Source organism: Neophocaena asiaeorientalis, unplaced genomic scaffold (assembly GCF_003031525.2).
Source record: "Neophocaena asiaeorientalis asiaeorientalis breed wild unplaced genomic scaffold, Neophocaena_asiaeorientalis_V1.1 scaffold106, whole genome shotgun sequence".
Classification (NCBI taxonomy): Eukaryota; Metazoa; Chordata; class Mammalia; order Artiodactyla; family Phocoenidae; genus Neophocaena; species Neophocaena asiaeorientalis.
In genome coordinates, this window is record NW_020172597.1 from 4,310,486 (window position 1) to 4,329,389 (window position 18,904).

General features: G+C 56.8%; 1 protein-coding gene across 1 annotated transcript; it reads right to left on the reverse strand.

The window, feature by feature from the left end:
* Window positions 1-404: 404 nt before the first annotated feature.
* Window positions 405-15,488, reverse strand: COL9A2 (collagen type IX alpha 2 chain). The gene is given in 31 exon segments (XM_024738774.1): window positions 405-1,177; window positions 1,623-1,700; window positions 2,480-2,668; window positions 2,996-3,050; window positions 3,332-3,478; window positions 3,669-3,701; window positions 3,778-3,822; window positions 3,970-4,005; window positions 4,277-4,348; window positions 4,434-4,487; window positions 4,771-4,824; window positions 5,440-5,493; window positions 5,870-5,914; window positions 6,865-6,918; window positions 7,129-7,182; window positions 7,548-7,601; window positions 8,742-8,795; window positions 8,917-8,970; window positions 9,068-9,121; window positions 9,516-9,569; window positions 9,908-10,036; window positions 10,157-10,210; window positions 10,563-10,616; window positions 10,925-10,948; window positions 11,041-11,076; window positions 11,201-11,254; window positions 12,284-12,346; window positions 12,431-12,466; window positions 13,665-13,748; window positions 14,993-15,199; window positions 15,201-15,488. Coding segments are annotated over 31 exon segments (2,469 nt in total). The 3' UTR covers window positions 405-977.
* Between the last annotated feature and the right edge of the window lie 3,416 nt (window positions 15,489-18,904).

Consider the following 18,904-nt stretch of genomic DNA (forward strand, 5'->3'; position numbering starts at 1 on the left):
CAAGAGCCAGGTCTTCCAGTCTTGGCTGCCAGCTCCTGCCCCAGGGCCAGCACACGGTGGGTGCCAAAGCTCACAGAGGACCTCCTGTGTGTCAGGCCCTGGCAAGACATTGGGTGCGCTCTACTGAATAAATGAGGCAAGGCCAAGTCCTTGCCCAGCTGTACAAAGGCTGGGAAGGATCTGCCCAAAGTTAGACAGAGGGTCACCATCCTAACTCTACCTGCAGGTTCATCCCACAGGTGTTCCTCAAATATGCTGTACCGTCCTCATAATTCAGGATGTGCCCAGAGGCAGGTACCCCACCCTCCCCCCTCCCCTTCTGGAGCCCTTGACCATCCTGCTCAGGTCGTGGAGGCCCCACCCCTAATCCACAAGAAATTAAGCCCAACGCTCGCATCCTGGTTTGTACCCAAGTCAGGGGCTTTTATTTACAGAAAGGCCTGGGCGGATCTAGCGGTTTGGTGGGAGAAGGTGATGCCAGAAAGGGAAGGGAGATGGGTGTTTAAATACTCAGATGGGAGGAAGGTAGGGAGGAAGTAGTGGACTGGCTTAAGGATGGCCACCTCTGGGCAGTCACCCAGTAAGCCCAGGAGGTGAAAATGGAATCAGGAACCAGCAAAGGTGTTAGTCCACTTGCCCCAAGGACAAGATGGCCAGTGGAGGATGGTGTAAATTAAGGAGACATTTGTTTTGGTGACATCTGAGTGGTGCTCCAGGAAGGAAAGCCACCCCATCCTCTGGACTTCGCACTCTCCAGTGCCACTTGCCCTGTCTGTTAGCCTCACCTTTTCACTCTGATGTCCTCCCTTCCCTTCCCCCATGTTTTAGAATTTCCTTTTCCTCAGGACTCCTGGGTCCCAGACAGAGGTCCCGGGAAAGCTAGTTTCCTGGGCAGAGGAATGGGATGCATGTCCACCCAGAGGGCACCTAGTCCTTTTCCCCCAGGATGCCCACTGGGCTCCATCTTGGCCTGATGCTCATGGCCCCTTGATGGATCCAGGCTCTGTGAGGCGTGCAGACGTGTAGGCTGAGGCTCCAAGGCAGGCCGCAGGCTCACAGAATCCTGGCAGCCCCATGGGGCCTGGCAGGCCAGGTCGGCCTGCCTCTCCTGGGGCCCCTGCGACCCCTCGATCTCCATCTTTGCCATTGATCGCCTGGCCAGACCGGCCAGGCAGTCCTGTGAGAGGGAGAAGGTCAAGACATCAAGGCCTCCTCCTGTCTCAGCTTTAGATTTCCTGTCTCACTTTTCAGGTGGCGAAAATGAAGCGAAGGACACCACAGAGAGAAGGGACTCTGCCCCAGACACAGAGGTTCTGAGAGTCGTGTCTGATTGTCCTTTCCTCCCAACTCCCAATCAGTGTCGCTGGGGAGCACATGCCCCTTCCTTTCCCTCCACGAAGCAGATTTTTGTGCAACCCAGGAACTCCTCAGAATCCCAGCTGCCCAGTTCTCAGCCAGACCCCGCCCAGAGGCTCCTGGGTGCTCCAAAAGTATCAAAAATCGGCTGTGTGGGACTGAGTTGGCTGAACATGAGGCCTCCATGGAAGAGACCCAGTTGTCTCCGGATCATTAATCCCAGAGCTGAGAGACACAACTGCCACTGGGCAGTGCCAAGATCTTACCTGGGATCCCTGGGGGCCCAGGCATCCCGGGATGCCCTCGTCCAACTTCTCCCCTATCACCCTTCTCTCCACGTTTTCCTGCAGAGAAAGAATCAAGCCTTAAGTTTTTCAGAATAGGAAAATGCTTTTTTTCTACTTGGCTTGCTACTTAATTTCTATTTCACACACAACAGTTATTTGTTTTGTGCTAGTTTATAATAGGGGTAAGTTGGAAATGACTGCAGACCTGATTAAATAAAGGCAAGCCCAAAGGATGGAAGGCTATACAGCTGGTAGAGTTCTTTACAGGACAGTGTCTAATAATCACAATAGTTGGCATTTACTATATGCCAACTCTATGTAAGTTACCTCTAAATGTGATCTTCATGACAACTAGGAGGTTGTTGCTATTAATATCCCCATTTTACAGATGATAAACCTAAGGCCCAGCAAGATAAACAGGTAACTTGTTCCGGAGCCACAGTGAGAAAGTGGCAGAGTCCGGACTCACACCTGTCTTGTGACTCGAGCTTGCCTTCTTGAGTATTTTGTTAATCTGCCTCCCCACTTTTAGAGACGTGGAAGGAGGTTTATGGAGTACCACTAAGTAAATTTAAAACAAGCAAAAACCCCCAAAAAACCCAATCTGTAAAACAGTACATTCATTTCTATCAATTTGCTACTGAAAAAGCAAGCCCAGGAGTCACATGTGGGAGAAATGGGTGCAAGTGTCTATACCTCATCCTGGGAAGGGGAATGATGAAAGATAAAACAGGAGGCAGGGCAATCAACTCAGTAACTGAGGACCCCCCCCCCACCAGGGGCTGGTCTTGGCCAAACCCCCATCCCCTGGCCACCACAGACAGAATAGCACTCACCCTTGGGCCCGGTGTTGCCAATCTGACCCACGGCTCCCACGATGCCAGGAATGCCCCGAGGGCCAGGGTGCCCAATGGGTCCCTGTTTGCCTGGGTACCCAGGAGGCCCAGGGGGTCCTGGGAGACCCATCATCCCAGTCGCACCCAGAGCCTCCCGCTTGGCACTCACAGCTATCTCTGCCAGTTGCTCTGGAGAGAGGGAGGGAGACAGAGAAGTCTGTAAGCTGGGTGTCAGCTCAGTAAAACTGGGGAAGGCAGAGCATCCTGGCCCCTGGCCCCTGGTCCCTACGTGTGCACGCAGAACAGCCTGGGGGTTAACCTCCACCTTCCTCAGGCTATTGTACGGATGTCAAAGGTCCTGAGAGGGCAGGAATGTAGGTAAGGTCCCCAGCCCCTTGGAGGCAGAGCTGGAATGGCCGCCCCTGACTCCAGACTCTCAAGGCCACTTGAAGAGGCTCCTGAAGGATGGCGATGCCCTGGCTTGTGAGGAGGAGTTGTTGCCCCCTCGCCCCTCACCCTGCAGCATCTTCAGCACCACATCCTCAATGTGCTGGTCACTGGCGTCTCGGCCCTGAAAGCAGAGGAGGTCGTTCAGGAAGAAGCCCCTGGCTGCCAGGGTTGACCGCTGCAGCGCGATGACCCCCTCCTGTTCCCGTTTTCTCACCAGAAGTATTTTCAGCATCTGATTGAAATCCCTCCTGCGCCCACACCCATCCTCTCTGACCCTGAGGTTTGGAACCAGCCTCAGGGAAGCCAGCTTCCTCTGGGAATTCCCAGCCTTTGGGGCGATAAGCAGCAACCCAAAGAGATGTCCTTCCAAAGAGACTCCTCCTGCCCTGGAGGCCAACTTACCGCCACGCCCTGCCTCCCGGGCTGTCCGGGCAACCCTCGGTTTCCAGCCAGTCCTCGAGGGCCCGGGGGCCCGGGGTAGCCCTGCACCCCCGGGGCGCCTGCATCCCCGCTGGGGCCCGGATAGCCGGCTTCTCCGCGGACTCCTTGCTGCCGAGTGGGGTCGGGGCAGAGCCAGGGTCAGAGGACGCACGCGCTGGGGGCAGCGGGGTTCGGGGTCGGGGAAGGATGGGATGGAGGGGAGGGAAGCCTGGGGAGCCGCGGTCCTGGTCCCCAGCGGCGCCGAGGGAAGGGGGGTGGCGGGAGAGGGGGAAGGTGGTGTCGCGGCTGCAGAACTCACCTGTCCCTTGGGCCCCGGCTCGCCAGACTCGCCCTGCAAGCACAAGGAAGCGCGGTCACGAGGCTGTGGGGTCCCAGGGCCCGCCCGCTGCCCCCCGCAGCCGGCTCACCTTCTCGCCTTTCTCTCCTGGGAGGCCAGCCACCCCCGGATCGCCCTGCAGATTGAGACCGAGTCAGACCGCTGTGGCCCCGCGTGGCGTGGGAGCAGGGGCGGGGCGGCTGTGCTGGCCTGTGACACCCGCGTCCCCCGCCCCGACGAGGGATGCCCAGACGGCGGGGGAAGGGGACATGCTGGCACTCACCACTCCGCCGCGGGGCCCGGTCTTCCCTGGGAAGCCCTGGAGAAAGCGGGGAGTCCGGGGCTTGGTGAGCTCGGATCCAGGGGAGGCTGGGTCCACAGGGTCCCCCCAACCCCGGCTCCTGGCCACACGCCCCTCTGCAGCTCTGCCTCTCACCGCCCGCCCCCCTACCCCGGGGTCCCTTGGGACCCGCAGGGAGAACTTTTCCCACGAAGATTTGCGGTGCTCAAGGATCTCACTGCCCTCCACCGACTCCTCCCGCAGAGTCTTAAGGCGTCTTTCCCTGGTATTTTCCAGCCCCATTTGGTACCTTGTCTCCCTTGATGCCTGGCAAGCCTTGGGGCCCTGGAATTCCGGGGGGACCCTGTTCCCCCTTGGGGCCCTGAGGAGAAAAGAAACCAGAGGAATAAGTCAGATGAGGTGCCCAGACGTGCTCCCCATGCCCATCCCAGCCACCCTGCACTTACTTGTCGGCCTTGAGGGCCTGGCTGCCCCACTGGCCCCCTCTCACCGTGGTCACCCTGAAATGGAAAGTGAAGGTCACATCCGGGCTCTCAGCAGGGGCAGCCTCGCCCTGCCAGATCCCCGACCCTGTGGTCAGGGTGCCCTCCATTCCTGCTGTCACCGCCGTGGAGGTCCTGGGCTCCACTTCAGAGCTGCAAACTGAGGCCCTGACTGGGAGGCCTCATGCAGGCTGGGCAGGATGGGCAGGCACTGGAGCCTTGAGAGGACCCAGATCCTGGGTCCAGCAGTGCCAGCTGCTGCAGAGGCCCCCAGGGAGGGGCCGCTGTGCCAGGCGCTTACCTTCTGCCCCATGATGCCCGGGGGACCGATTTCTCCTCGAGGCCCTGGCTCTCCCTGGGGGACAGAGAAATCAGAGGTGAGCAATAGCCTGGAGGATCCCTCCTTTCCGCACCTGGCCGGCCCCTACCCACCCTTGGGGCTCAGCTAATTTGCTTCATCAGGAAGACTTCCTTCACCTCCTCATCTTCTGGCCCCTGTACTTTTCCTTCATAGGACCCAATACAGCTGTAGTCATCATGCGATCATTTATTTAATTTAATGTCTGTCTCTCCCACGAAACCGTAAGCTCCATGTGAGTAGGAGACTGTCTATCTCAGCGTCTAGCGGGTTGCAGATATTTGGTGAATGTTTATGGAATGAATGAATGAATGACTTCCTGCTGGATTCTCAGCCCCAGTCAGCTGGGCCACCTGGAGAGGTCCTACCCCAGGACAGAAGCAGCTCCCACCCTCTCTGCATCGTACACAGGGAAACCGGGGCCCAGAGAGAGAAGAGAGCTTCCCTGCGTCAGTGGCAGAGCCTCGACTGGCACCGAGGGCACCCCTAGGCTAGGGCTCCACCTCACAGTCTCACTCAGGCCCCATACAATGCGTGCAGGGTCCTCAGGCCTGGGGGAGCGGGGGAAGGGAGCAAAGCAAGAGGCCTTGTGTCAGAAGAGGGGACACTCACCTCCTTCCCGGGGGAACCAGAGACTCCTGGGAAGCCTTGCCGGCCTGGCTCACCCTGCAGGAAAACAGAGCTCTGAGGTCAGTCTGTGTAGCCCAGTCAGGCCCTTGGCCTTGGAGAAGCCCAGGGAACCTTAAAAAGACTCTGGAACCAAATGAGCTGGGGAAAGGAGAGGGTTCTTGGTGAGGTCCTCTGGACTCCGTTGATCTTCCTGTTTCTCATCTAGATATGCAGCCATGCCATCCTGTCTCCTCTAGCCAGGATGAGGGTGGGAGGGAGGTGACAGGAGGGAGGTGGTTAGGCCCAAGAGACTCGTGTCCGGGCCAAGTCTCTGAGCTTGGGCTGAGGACGGGGCCTTGCAGTCTTTAAGCCGCGTCCCTGGTCCCTGCCCCCAGGCTCGCTTGCTCAGATGAAGCCGACTCTGCCCTCTTACCTTGTCTCCAGGGCCTCCTTTTGTCCCAGGCTGGCCGGGCACACCCTGTAGAAGGAAGCTGATGTCAGTTTCTCCCCTGGCAGGGGGAGCCCTGTGCACCTACTGCTTTGCCTCCCGGATTCCTCCCCTGCCTTATGGGAGCTGAACAGCAGAAGGCCCAGCCGTGAACTTGACTGTGCCTTGTCGCGAATCCCTGGTGAGAGAGGAGGTGGGTACAGAAGGGCCTGCCTACAAGTGCCTGTGGTCCATAGGGAGCAGAGGGCCACATGTGAGTGCACACAGGAACGCACGTGCAGTCTGCACGTGGACATGTTAGCAGGCCTCGGCCTCAGTACCCCTGGCAGGGAGGGACAGGGGTTCCCAGAAGGTGTGGGCTGGAGGTGGGCCTGACGGTGAGAAGGCACAGAGAGATGGGAAGGGCATTCCAAGCAGAGGGACCAGTAAAGGCTTGAATGTGTGGAGGCAGAAAAGCCAAGGCCATGTTGAGAAGGGAGAGGATGAAGAGGGGCAGTGGCTGACGAGGCAGAGGGATAGGCTGGGGTCAGATTATGGTGGTCCTGAGATGCTAAGATGAGCTGTGACGACGAGGAGTGTAGCTGTCCTGTTCGTAACTTTCCCTGCCACTTACTGTACCTCAGTAACTCTACTGAGTGACTGGACAGAGTGACTTTCCTGGAGGCAGCAGGGGAGGGGGAGCACGGAAGGTGTTTAGCGGGGAAATGGTCAGATTCCACTTAGCCAACATGGACGGTTGGAATGGTCAAAGAGAAGGCCAGAGAAACTGTCCAAATGACGAAGCCTAAGCCAGGCCAGACTTGGTGAGGACGCCTGAGCTGGGTGGGGACAAGGACTAGAGCACAGCCCTGGCTGTGTGACTTCCATCTCATCAGTCACTCACGCCACCTTGGGGAGGTGGGCCACAGAGTGCCTGGCCTCCTGGAGGAGGATAAGCAACTTGCTGTGTGGCAGCCCCCGTGGCTCCGCCCCATACTCACCACTAGGCCCTGGTGGCCCGGGTTTCCTGGCCGCCCCACCTGTCCTGCACTGCCCTGCAAGAGACAGAACCAGAGACACAGATGAGTCTCCCACCCGAGTGCAGGCAGGGAAACTGAGGCCCCGAGGCAACCAGGAATGTGTCCGTGACATGTGTGAGGATTCCAGGCTCCTAGGCCTCCAGGCTCAGTGTGATGGGACTCAGAGCCTCAGCTGGAAAGGGCCCTGACCCTTGCCCCAATCCCACCAGCCATCCCCCCTCCTACCTTCGTGCCAGGTGTGCCTGGGGTCCCGTCCTTGCCGTCAATGCCTGGTGGGCCCTGCTCAGGAGGAAAGTTGAAGGGACACTCACAATGGGGAGATGCCTAGGGACAGGCCACCTACCCGTGTCCCTGTGTGGGTCAGGTCACCTTGGGAAGCCCCACTAGCCAATTGGGGGTGGGAGAGTGGAAGTGGGAAGGGATTTCGTGGAATGGACCACAGTCCTTCCCTTGTGTGGGTGATGAGTGTCCCAGGACCTCTCCTACATCACCACCCTATTTACAGGTGAAAAAACTAAGGCGCAGAAAAGAGGGCATTTCCCGAGGTGACAGCCCACCGGCAACAGAGTTCAGTCTAGAATCCCAGGCTCCTCCTCCTCTGGGGGCTTGGAGAGCTACCTGGACCCCGCCCTCTGTCCACTTACGGTTGCTCCCTTCGGGCCTGTTATTCCCTGGAGTCCTCGGATACCTTGGCTGCCCTGCAAAGTAGACAGAGATCAGATCAGCTTCAGGAGGCTGAACTCCTGTCTGGCTGTTCAGAGAAGGGAACAGCTAAGAACAGTGGCCTCCGGGTCCCAGGGTCCCTGTGGCACAGGCCATGATGTGCAGGGGCTGGAGGAGAGGGGCCTAGTTGTATGAGTTTGCCCTGGACCTAGTGGGAGGGAGTAGAGGTCAGCACCAAGCAGGCTGGGCTGGAGCAGGACAGGGGAGGAGCCAGCACTCCTGAGACCCACCAAGGCCCTGAGTGACACTGATGTGAAGAAACACAACAAGTAAAGACAATGTGTGGACTTGGTTTGGGTCTTGCTTTGAACAAGAACCCTGAAAAGACATTTTTGAGATCACTGGGAAAAATTGACTACAAGCTCATGATTAGCTGATGTTCAGGAATAATTGATAATTTTGTTGGAGGGATAATGATATCGTGGTTATGTGAGGAAAGAGCCTTATTTGTAAGAGATACATTCAGAAGTGGGTAACATGACGTAATGTTAAGAATTTGCTTGAAAATATCAGAGCAAAGCAATGAAGTGAAGGAGAGAAAGGAAGAAGAGGATGGATGAAGTGAGAGCGGTGAAAGGTTAATTTGGGGAGGTAGGTACATAAGGGATCACTATAGTATTCTCCCTACTTTTGCCTTTGTTAAAAAACTTGCACAGTAAAAAAACTAACAAAAAGAAAAACAACCCTAACTTTACTTTCTGCTCAATTTTTCTGTAAACTCAGAACTGCTCAAAAGAGATAGTCTTTTACTTTAAAAAAAGAGAGAGAGAGTTAAGAGAACTGGGATCTGGACCAAATCCCATTAGCCCCATGACTGATTCCCTGGAATTTCATTGTCTGGCCCCAGTGACCGTGGGACTGCATTACACGGTTCTCCCAAAGTCTGAATTTGGTCAGCAACAGGCTGGGCTTGGAGGAGGGGGCTTCTGGGGCTGGCTGGGCTCTGGGCACAGACGTTCCTCCCTCACATCGGTCACCCACACGCACAGACACGCAGAATAACGTATGCGCACACACACACACACGTTTGTGCACACACGTGAGCCTTGGGTGGAGCTGAGTCCACCCAGTTCTCCCCAGGGGCCGTGACTGGACAGGGGTGCCTGAGGACTCACCACGTCACCCTTCTCCCCAGCTCGGCCTGGTGGCCCCTGAGGACCTTCCTCACCCTGGCAAGAAGGACAAACAGAAATGCAAGTTATGTGGGCTCAGGGGGAGCCGCAGCCCTCCGCAGCCCTAGGAGCTGTGTCTGGAGGAGGTGGGTGTGGGCGGAAGCAGGAGAAGACTCACTGGTGACCCGGCGGCGCCGATGGAGCCCACCATGCCTTTGTACCCTTGAGGACCCTGGGGAGAGCAGAGGTCGCGGGTCAGTCCTGGCTGGACCCCAGAGGCCAGGGGGCTGGTTCCAGCAGCTCTTGCAGGACACCCCAGGCCCACTCACCGTCTCTCCTTTGGGTCCCGCCATGCCCGGGTAGCCCCTGACGCCCTGGGGACCCTGTCAAGACAGAAGAATGACAGCGATGGCAACTAGAAGGCCCACTTCGTGACACCTTCCCTGACCCCCACCCAATTTTCTCAGTGCCTCTCTGAGGCAGGCACGGAGTCCCTATCACAGATGGTCACTGATGCTCGGAGATGGGAGAGACTCGCCAGGGTCACTCAAAAGGGACAGTGGAAGAACCTGGGCCTCAGGTGAGTCTTCGGGCTGACAGCCTTTGTTCCTGTCCCCCAGCCTCTCACAGTCAGCCTCAGCCTCCCTCCCCCCCCACCCAGAGACACACCAGCTGGACACAGATGTCTCTTTCACAAGTTAGAGCCCAGAGCACGAGAATGACTCCACTAAGGTCTCCCAGGAGAGGTGAGGAGGGCCCTTGGAAAGTGTTCCTTACCGGCGGTCCAGGGATGCCTTGCTCTCCAGAGGCACCCACATCTCCCTTGGGACCCTAAGGGGCAGGAAAGAGCAGTCAGATAGGCAGGCAGATCGAGAGACAAACATACAGACAACCAAAGACACCATCCTCTTCCCAGCAAAAGCAGACAGGAAGCCCTCCTAGAAACCATACGGTCCCATGTGACGGACGGATGGGGAAATGGAAGCATAGCAAGGAGAACGGACTTGCCCAGGGACACATTGACCTAGAATCTAGGCCTCTTGCCTCCCAGCTCAAGGCTTTATCCCCAGAGACCCACAGGGGACGGGGAAGGGAGAAGGATGGGGGGCAGGCTCCTGTAGGCCCCTCTCCACACACACCCTCCCGGGGCCCTCAGCGCTCACACTCACCGGCTTCCCCTGGCGGCCGGTATCTCCCAGATGCCCGCGCTTGCCAGGATGCCCCTGCAGGGAAGGAGAGAGCTCAGAGGAGCTCCCATCCGCGCTGCCTTCCAGACCCTGAATGGTTCCTGGGCGGCCCTGAGAAAAGATGTATGGAGACGGACCCTGAAGCAAACTGTCCCCACCCCAGGCTTGCGCCAAGGACTCTTGTCCTTCCCCAGCCACACACTGCCATGTGGGAGGTCTGAGGACCCTTACCGGTTTCCCAGGGGGCCCTGGGGGCCCTGCTGGTCCCTCTGGTCCAGGATCCCCCTGGAAGCAAGAAGGGCCCAAATCATACCCTTGTCCAGTCCTGCCTAGGTCACCCCTGCCCCCTCCTCCAGTTCCTGCTACTGCACTGTCCACCCTGCCCTCCAGGTCACCTCCTGAGATCTGGGCTCTTGGGGAGATCAAGGCCTGATCTTCGGGGGGATGGCCCCAGCCCTTGGCCTCCCTGGAAGACCTACCACAGGGTGGGCTCAGCAGGAGGGGTTTCTGCCCCAGAACTGCAGGAGCTCCCTGGTGGCCAGAGGCAGACTCAGGAAATCCTGGGGAGATACTCAGCTTGCTAGCTTGAAGGCAGAGGGCAGGAGGCAGGGTGAGCAGAGGGCTAGCTGGGGCTCACCTTGGGGCCCGTGAGTCCCATCTCACCAGGGAGGCCAACAGGTCCGGCTGGTCCCTAGGGACAGAGACATCAGTGGCTGGGATGCCTCAGAGGGTCAGCCCAGTCCTGACACAGAGGGACCCAGAGCCCTCTTCCCCACTTTCACTTTGCAACCAACACCAGAGAAACTGACAGATTAGGGCTTTAAGGGCCAGAGAATCTCAGAGCCAGTGGATACGCCCAGAGTTCTCTGACAAGTCTGCCCATTTCCAACACCATCACAGAATGCTGGCCCCTCCCCATGCTGGTCGGTCCCCTGGAAGCCCTCTGTACCCTCCTTCCCGGAGAGTCCCAGGGACTCTGCCCCATCCCTGCAGACTTACGGGAGGTCCGGCGAAGCCAGGGCCCTGGAACAGAAGAAAAGATTAGGTTCATGGCTCCTTTTACAAGTCCCCCTCCTCACAAAGGGTCCTTTAAAGCCCTTGCCAGTTATACTTACCGGCAGGCCGGGGGGACCTGGGAGCCCAGGCTGGCCCTGCAAGAGCAATGGGAGAGGCTCAGAGGCTGGGGTCTCCTGGGTCCCTGCTCCTGTCCGCCGAAGCCCCTCCCAAACTCTGGCGCTAGATTGCCCGTGCTGAGGCTCCAAGCAGGCTACTTACCTTGACTCCAGGGATCCCCATGGGACCAGGCTCCCCCTTGGCTCCAGTTAGACCCTGGCGAAGAAAGAGAAGGTACATCCGTGAGGGGCGAACCTGCTCCCTGACCCGCGGGGCAGGGCGGGTCCAGAGGTCTCTCCTGGGTGGGCCCAGGCTGCCTTTCACCACACTCCATGAAGGCCTAAGGGCGACTACACCTCACTTTCCCTTCCCCCAGTTCCCACCATAGTCCTTGACGATTATTGTCTTTTGAAAGATGAGAAACCAACGTCCAAAGATTTGTCAGCCCAGACCTCATGCCTCCAGTCTAGGAGTCTAGAAAACCTAGATAGACATAGGTCTGGATTAGCCATTTTCTTGATGTGTGCCCTTGGCAACTTTTTCTGAGCCTTAGTTTTCTCATCTGCAAAATGGATTAATAATCATGCTTGCTTCTCTGGGTGGCTATGAAAACCGATGTGGAAGGCAATATATTTTGTAATCGTTGCAGGGTGTGGACGAGTTGGAACGGCCCTGGTGGCTGGTCACAGCCCTAATGAGCACCTCTTGCACCAGCAGGGCAAAGGCAACTCATGGGGGCCTCCTCTTCCTCCCATCTTTCAGTGACTGACTCAAATGTATGCCCCAACAAGAAGACTTCCCATTGCCCCTGGCTATGTCCAGGAGCCTGTGACCTTGGGGTCCCCGGGAACTCTGTGCTATCAGCCAAATACTGTTCCTCTCCTGAGTGGTGCCTGGGGCTGTGACGGGTGGAGTGGGGAAGGGAAAAGGAGAGGAAGGGAGAGGGAGCATAAGGACAGCTCTGCCCAGAGTATTCAGTTTGATACTTGGGGGCCAGAAATGTGAGACTAAATTCTGGCTGCTGCCGATGAGCAGAACCCCTCTCTGGACCCCCATTTGCTTGTGATTCAATGCTCCTGAGGTGGGTGTGAGGTCACAATCTCATATGAAGGTGAGGGGGGCTCACAGCTGTAGAATCTCCATCTTGCTCTGAATAGCAGGTCAGGGAAGATGCCAGAATTGGGTTCTGGAAGTCAGTGGGTGGAGCCCTAACCTGCTCTACCTGACGCTCAGGTAGGTACTCACATCAATCCCGGGCTTGCCGGCTGGCCCATCTGGCCCCGCTTTGCCAGGCTCTCCCTTAGGTCCCTTGAAAACAGAAGTGGAGCAAACATTAGACACAGGAGGGCAAGACCTGGAAGGGTCAGAGGTCAAGGAGGAAAAAGTACTCACCGGAGGGCCAGCTTTCCCAGGGGGCCCCTTGTCACCCTGCAAGATACAAGTTGTTGAGACAGCACACTACGGCTCGTGCTCCCCCAGATGGGCACACAAGCCCTGGCTGGCCCATCCCACGTGCTCCTCTCCTCACTCTCCTCTCTTCTGTCCTGGGTCCTCTCAAGCCTTGTGCTTTTTAGGAAAATAGCTCCCTTTCCCTCAAGAAAACCATAGGTGGATTGACACCAATCCCAGGCAGGCTGGAGAGGGTGATAACAGCAAGCGAGTGGGTTCTAGTCATGCCAGTGTTGGTAAGGGGCCAGTTAGGAGACCTGCGAACAGGGTTGTTGGCTCCAAGTTACCTCGGAGAGCAGGTGCCTCTTGGATTTGAGCAAGTGTGGGGAGAAACGTGGGGTTTTTAGGAAAACGTGAAGGGGAGGTAAGTGAAGAGGGCAGTGGCGGCCTTCTGGGTTAGGATCAGGAAAACGAGATGGGGCAGGGGCAAGGACCAAGGGGACAGATTCAATCTGTCACCCAGGCAAGGAGGACCTCCTTCCCCTATGACAAAGGATCCTTGGTGGAGGACAGATATGGGCTGTGGAATCACATCCAGCCCCAGAGAGGCTTCCAGGCGTTTCAGAGCCTGCGGCGGCCAGAGAGCCTGGCAGGGACCCTTCACCCTGTGTTTGGAGGGTGGGGCACCAGGTTGAATAGAAGGCTGTCGAGATGGGTAAACATGGGGCTGACCTCCTGGGGGAGCATCCAGAATGAGCTATTTAACCCTCACTGTGGTAGGGAGAGGAGGGAATGAGACCAGCTAAAATCGGGGAGAAAAATGCAAAGGGAAGAGACCAGAGTCTGGCCCTAGCTGGTCAGCGGTCTGGCCAAGGCTCCCAAGCTACCCTGAAGAAGCATCCAGACGTGCCAGGGGGCAGGGAGAGGAGGGAGGGCGTCTCCCACCCGAGAAAAGAAGGGAGGAGGGGGCGAGGGATAAGGAATCGCTGTGAGCTGTGGCGGGCAGACCGAACAGCAGCTCCTTGTCCGCCGGCGGCTATAAGGGGCTCTGCCTCTCGGGACTGGTTTGAGGTTTTTGTAGAACAAACGGTCTCCTTGTGGTGCAGGCTGGCGCCGCCTACTGGCAACAGGGGGCACTGCATCTCCAGGCGTCAACCTCACCGCCCACCTCCCAGGGCTCACAAAGTTCCTCTTTGTCCGCCGCCTCTCTCCCTCCCTTCCCAGGTTAGAGACTCACGTCGATTCCGTCGGATCCAGGCACTCCCGGTGGCCCCGGTGGCCCCGGGGGCCCCGGGGGCCCCCGCTCTCCTGGTGGACCTCTCTGAAAACACATACAGGGGTGCAGCCCTCAGATAGTGCAGGGAACTGGGCATCCAGGAGTGCGCCCCTCCCTAAGGAAAGGGAGCTCCTCAGGGAGCCGCGAGCTCCCCGTTTATTGAGAACCCACTGTGTACCAGATACTGTGTACCATTACATATATTATCTTCTTGAATGCTTAGAACTGTGAGGCCGAAACTAACAAGCCCCAGTTTGCAGTTGAGGAAACAGGCTCAGAAAGATGAAGGGGTCCGTGATCACCGGAAGTAAGCGGTGGAGCCAGAATTCTGTCCTAGGTCTGCCCACCTCCTTCCACTGTACCATGTTGCCCTTGCGCTGTCGTGGGTGGGAACAGATGGAGATGCTGATGGCTCAAATAAATAACCGATGGTAAGGAAGATGGTGCCTAGAGATGCTTGGTCCTCAATGGACGGCTGCTCGCATTATTTTTAGGTGAAAACAGATACTGAAGGTGAGTATGTACCCCTTCCTCTCCCCCCGGTGCGGATAAAGTCCGACGGGACAGCTGGGGAGGCGCAGAGAGACGGGGCGTGAGGGAACCCAGGGAAGGGAAGCCTGTTCTCTCCTCCTAACTCAGAGCACCCCTCTCGCAGCACCGCTCCTCCGTCCTCCCTGAGGTGGCTCTCTTACGGGGCCACCCCCGACTCGGGTGGGGGCCCCCCACCTGCCAGGTGCCCGCGCCCTCCCCAGGCCGAGAAGTGCCAGGCTGGCGCCCGGGCCTGCCCCTCCGCGCCCGCGTCCCGTTAGGCCCCCCTCCCCCCAGCCAGCCCTCGAAAGTGAGACGCGAGCGCGCGAGCCCGGCAGAGAGGCAGCAGCCAGCGAGAGCGGCGTCTGGCTGGAGCCGGCGCCCCCTGGGAGGCGGCGGGGGCGGAGAATCCGGAGCCCCGTGAATGGGCACCATTGTGTCCCCCGCCACCTGGGCTCTCCGGGCTGCCAGGACCCGGCGCCAGCTCTTGCCGCACGCTGCCCGTCCCAGGCAGGGCCGAGCATCTCGGGACAGGGTCCCTCTGGCTCCCCGGCTCATCCACCTCCTTTCACTGTGCCGAGACGCCCCCCGTTTGTGCCCCTCCTAAGGGGACGTGCGCCGCGGGACTGTCTGAAGCTGCCCCTCGCGCTAGGGAGTGTCAGCAGAGGGTGGAGGTCAGGCAGAGGGAGCCCTTGACTACACCGCGGGATCTTGAACCCCGGACCCAGACCCCGCACTCCGGACCCCGGCGCGGGACTTACGATCTGCGCCACGGCGAGCCCGAGCACCTGCAGGAGAACAAGGAGGCTGCGGCGGGCGGCCGCAGGGGCCATGGCGGGCGGCGGACTCAAGGAGGATGGGTGCCGGCTCCACGCACGCACCGACCGCTGAGGCTCCGGCGCGGCCGCGCTAGCTGCTCTCGGACGGGGCGGGTCCGGCCTCCTGAATATGCGGCGGGGCGGGGCGGGGGACCCGCGGGGGTCTGTCACCTGAGAGGACCCGGCGAGGGAGGCCGGCGCCGTCGGCCCAGCTCCGCCCCGCTCCGTCTAGCCGCCAGCGCCCACCCTCCATCCTCGCCTCGGGCTTCCCCGAGGCATCGGCCGGGTAATCCAAAGAGCCGCCAGGGTGCGGGACGGGGACCAAGCCTCCGTTTCTCTCTGAGGAGGAAGAGGGCCTTCCCAGGTCCCTGTCTAGCCTGATCTCCAGGACCCAGCCCCTTCCCCCGACCCACAGTCGGCGTCCCATCCCCTGAGCCATTTCTTCGGCCACTTCTGCCTGCGAGCCCCGGCCTGGGTGCTCTACGCCAGGGCCCAGGCTCAGGGTGCCTCAGGTTCTGCAGACCTTGGAGCAGGCTCTGCCCCTCCCCACCCACCTCGTCCCTCTCCACATACAATCAATCAGGCCTCTTCCGTATTAAAACATACCCTTCCTGGATCAGCCTTCCTGTGAATACCCACTCCGCCTCCTCCCTCTGGCTTCACTAGCACTTCTAAACTTCCTCATCTTCCTCTCATCTCCCTGCTTCTGCCCCTGCTGGAGGTCACCGGTGAGGCTTAACCCCTCTTCAGTCCTCCGGTCATGAAGCTATTGGCACCTGGGTCTGCCTTGGCCATTCCATTCTTGAAGTCTTCCCTGTCCAGCTGTCCACCATCCAGCCCTTCTTCTATTGCTTTTTCTTCTCTGCAGCTCCCTTAAGCACCAGAGTCTGTGGGATTGGCCAGCTCTCTCCCTCCAAGTGATCTCCTCCATGATCATGGAAACAACCATCACCTTATATACCAGAGTTTCCAAAACCAACCTGTCACGTATAGCCTCTCTCCAGAGTTTCTTACCTTCCCTTTCATTCACTTAAGCAATGTTGGTAGAGCGCTTTGGAATCTGACTCTGTCACTGAGTATGACCACGGGACCTAAAACCATATGAAGTCTCAGTTTGCTCATCTGTAAAAAGAAGTTATAATAGCCCCCATCTTACAGGGTTTCTGTGAAGACTGAACGGCACGATGCATATGATGTCCTTACCCTAGCAAGCAGCACATAGTAGGTGCTTGATACATTTCTGCTTTCATTATGACTTACTGAGGACTCTCTGTGTACCAGTCCTGCACCCAATGTGGGGAAAACAACCACAAGCAGGTCAGCTAAAATAGTGAAGAACACTCTCTGGAACCTGGGAAATTTCAGCTCCATTGGGTATGTCGGCAAAGGGCCTTGGGCTTTGAAAGGGGTTCCTGGAGCTGAGTTTGGGAGAAGGGGCTTGAGAGAACTTAACTGCACTGCCTAACAGAGTGAAGAAGGATTTGGAGTTTGTAGGAAGTAAGATGAGAGGAGGAGGAGGTGAGAGAGGGCTGATGGGCACTGCCTGGGTGTGCAGAACTATTTGTAAACTCTGGTATATAAGATTTGGAGTTTGTAGGAAGTAAGATGAGAGGAGGAGGAGGTGAGAGAGGGCTGATGGGCACTGCCTGGGTGTGCGGAACTATTTGTAAAGGACATCTAAGAAATGGGATGTCCAAAGTTGTTGGTTTTATGTTGTTTATTTCTTCCTCTCTTTGTAGACTAAACACACAAAAGCCTCCGAGGAGTAAGTGTTGTTTTTTTGTGTGTTTGTGAAAAGGGGATGAGCTTCACCTTTGGACACACGAGTGTATTCATTGTTTCTTGCAGCATAACAAACCGTCTGAAAACTGAGTGGCTTAAAACAACCATTTCTCGGATTGGGAATTCAAGAATGGCTCTGCTGATTGGTTCTGACTTGAGGTCTATTATAAGTTTGCAGTCAGATGGTGACTGGAGTTGGGGTCCAGCAGGAGGCTTCTTCTCTCATGTGTCTGGTGTCCGTACCGGGAAGCCTCCAATAGGCTGGAACAAATGGAATTTCTTGGGCAGCTCTCTCCTTGATCCCTTTGTGAGCTTGCCACAAGTATCTCCCACATGGCAGCTTCTAGGTAGCTGAACTTCTTACACAGCAGCTCAGTGAGAGCAGGACAACCCCAGACTAAAGCAGAATTGCCTCCCAGGACCCAGGCTCGGAAATCACACAGTGTCAACTTCACCACATTCTTTTGGTGCGGGCAATTACAAAGGTTTGCCCAGTTTCAAGGGGAAGGAACAGAGACCCTCAACTCTTGATGGATTAGTGTCAATGTCACATTTCAAGAAGAGCATGGGGGCCCAAACAAGATGTCAGCCTTCGGGCGAGTACTCCCAGGTATGTTTGCCACCAGCTTTTATGTCCCAAGAGAGGGCCCCCCTCCCACCTCCCACCTCCCCAGGAGACCCTCCAAGACCAGTAGGAAGAAGCAGAGACATGAGGAATGCACATGCATAAAAGAAAGACCGTGTGAAATCACAGCGACAAGGCAGCCACTTGTAAGACTGGGAGAGAGGTCTCAGGAGAAACCAACCCTGCCAGCACCTTGATCTTGAACTACCAGCCTCCAGAATTGTGAGAAAATAAACTTCTGTTGTTTAAGCCAACAACAACCAAAAAAACAAAACAAAACAACCCCCCCACACAAAAAAAAAAGAAAAAAGAAGAAGAAGAGCATGGAGGACGGGACATATATTGGTGCAGCCATCTTTGGAAAGTACAACCTAGCACACTCGGGCTTATAAACTGAACCAGTCCAGTGGAAGCTTAAGCTCAAAGCAGGAGCTGATCAGGAGAAATCTTAGACACAAGACATGGATCAGAGGTTCCAGCCAATCTCATATAGCTGTTAAGGAACAGGGAATAAATGGAGAGTCATATATCCACATTCCTGGAGAGGAAGTCTCAACGTTGCAAAGATGTCAACTTAGTCTATAAATTCCAAGTTAGTTTTATACCGAGTTTAAAATTAGAAAATCTACTAATGTAATTCACCACATTATTAAAGAAGAAAAGTTTAAGATCACCTCAAAATGACAAAAAAAGAAACTCAAATGTCTGCTCTTGTCTTTCCACCTACCATAGTAATTACCTCTGCAAGAATAAACCTGAAAATGGTGGCCCAAGAAGCCAGGAAGGAAACGTTGATCAGAAGGAAACATTGACATCACACCCTACCAGCCTCATCTCTCCCAAAGGATGCACAGAGCCTGGATGCAGCATCATTAGTCATTAGGAGAATGCAAATCAAAACCACAATGAGGTAGCACTTCACACCCACTGGGGCGGCTATAATAAAAAATCAGGTAATGAGGGCTTCCCTGATGGCGCAGTGGTTGAGAGTCCGCCTGCCGATGCAGGGGACACGGGTTCGTGCCCCGGTCCGGGAGGATCCCACATGCCGTGGATCGGCAAGGAAGCCCCCACTAACTTTTAAAGAATTTAGAAAGTAAAAAAAGAAATTCTGGGTCTTCCCTGGTGGCGCAGTTGTTGAGAGTCCGCCTGCCGATGCAGGGAATGCAGGTTCGTGCCCCGGTCCGGGAAGATCCCACATGCTGCAGAGCGGCTGGGCCCGTGAGCCATGGCCGCTGAGCCTACGTGTCCGGAGCCTGTGCCCTGCAACGGGAGAGGCCACAACAGTGAGAGGCCCACGTAACACACACACAAAAAAGAAATTCTGGGGCTTCCCAGTTCAAGGAACTGCCAGGCTGTTTCCAAATCAGCAGTACCATTTTACATTCCTATTAGCAGTGTATGAGGGTTCCAATTTTTCCTCATCCTTGCTAACATTTCATTACCTG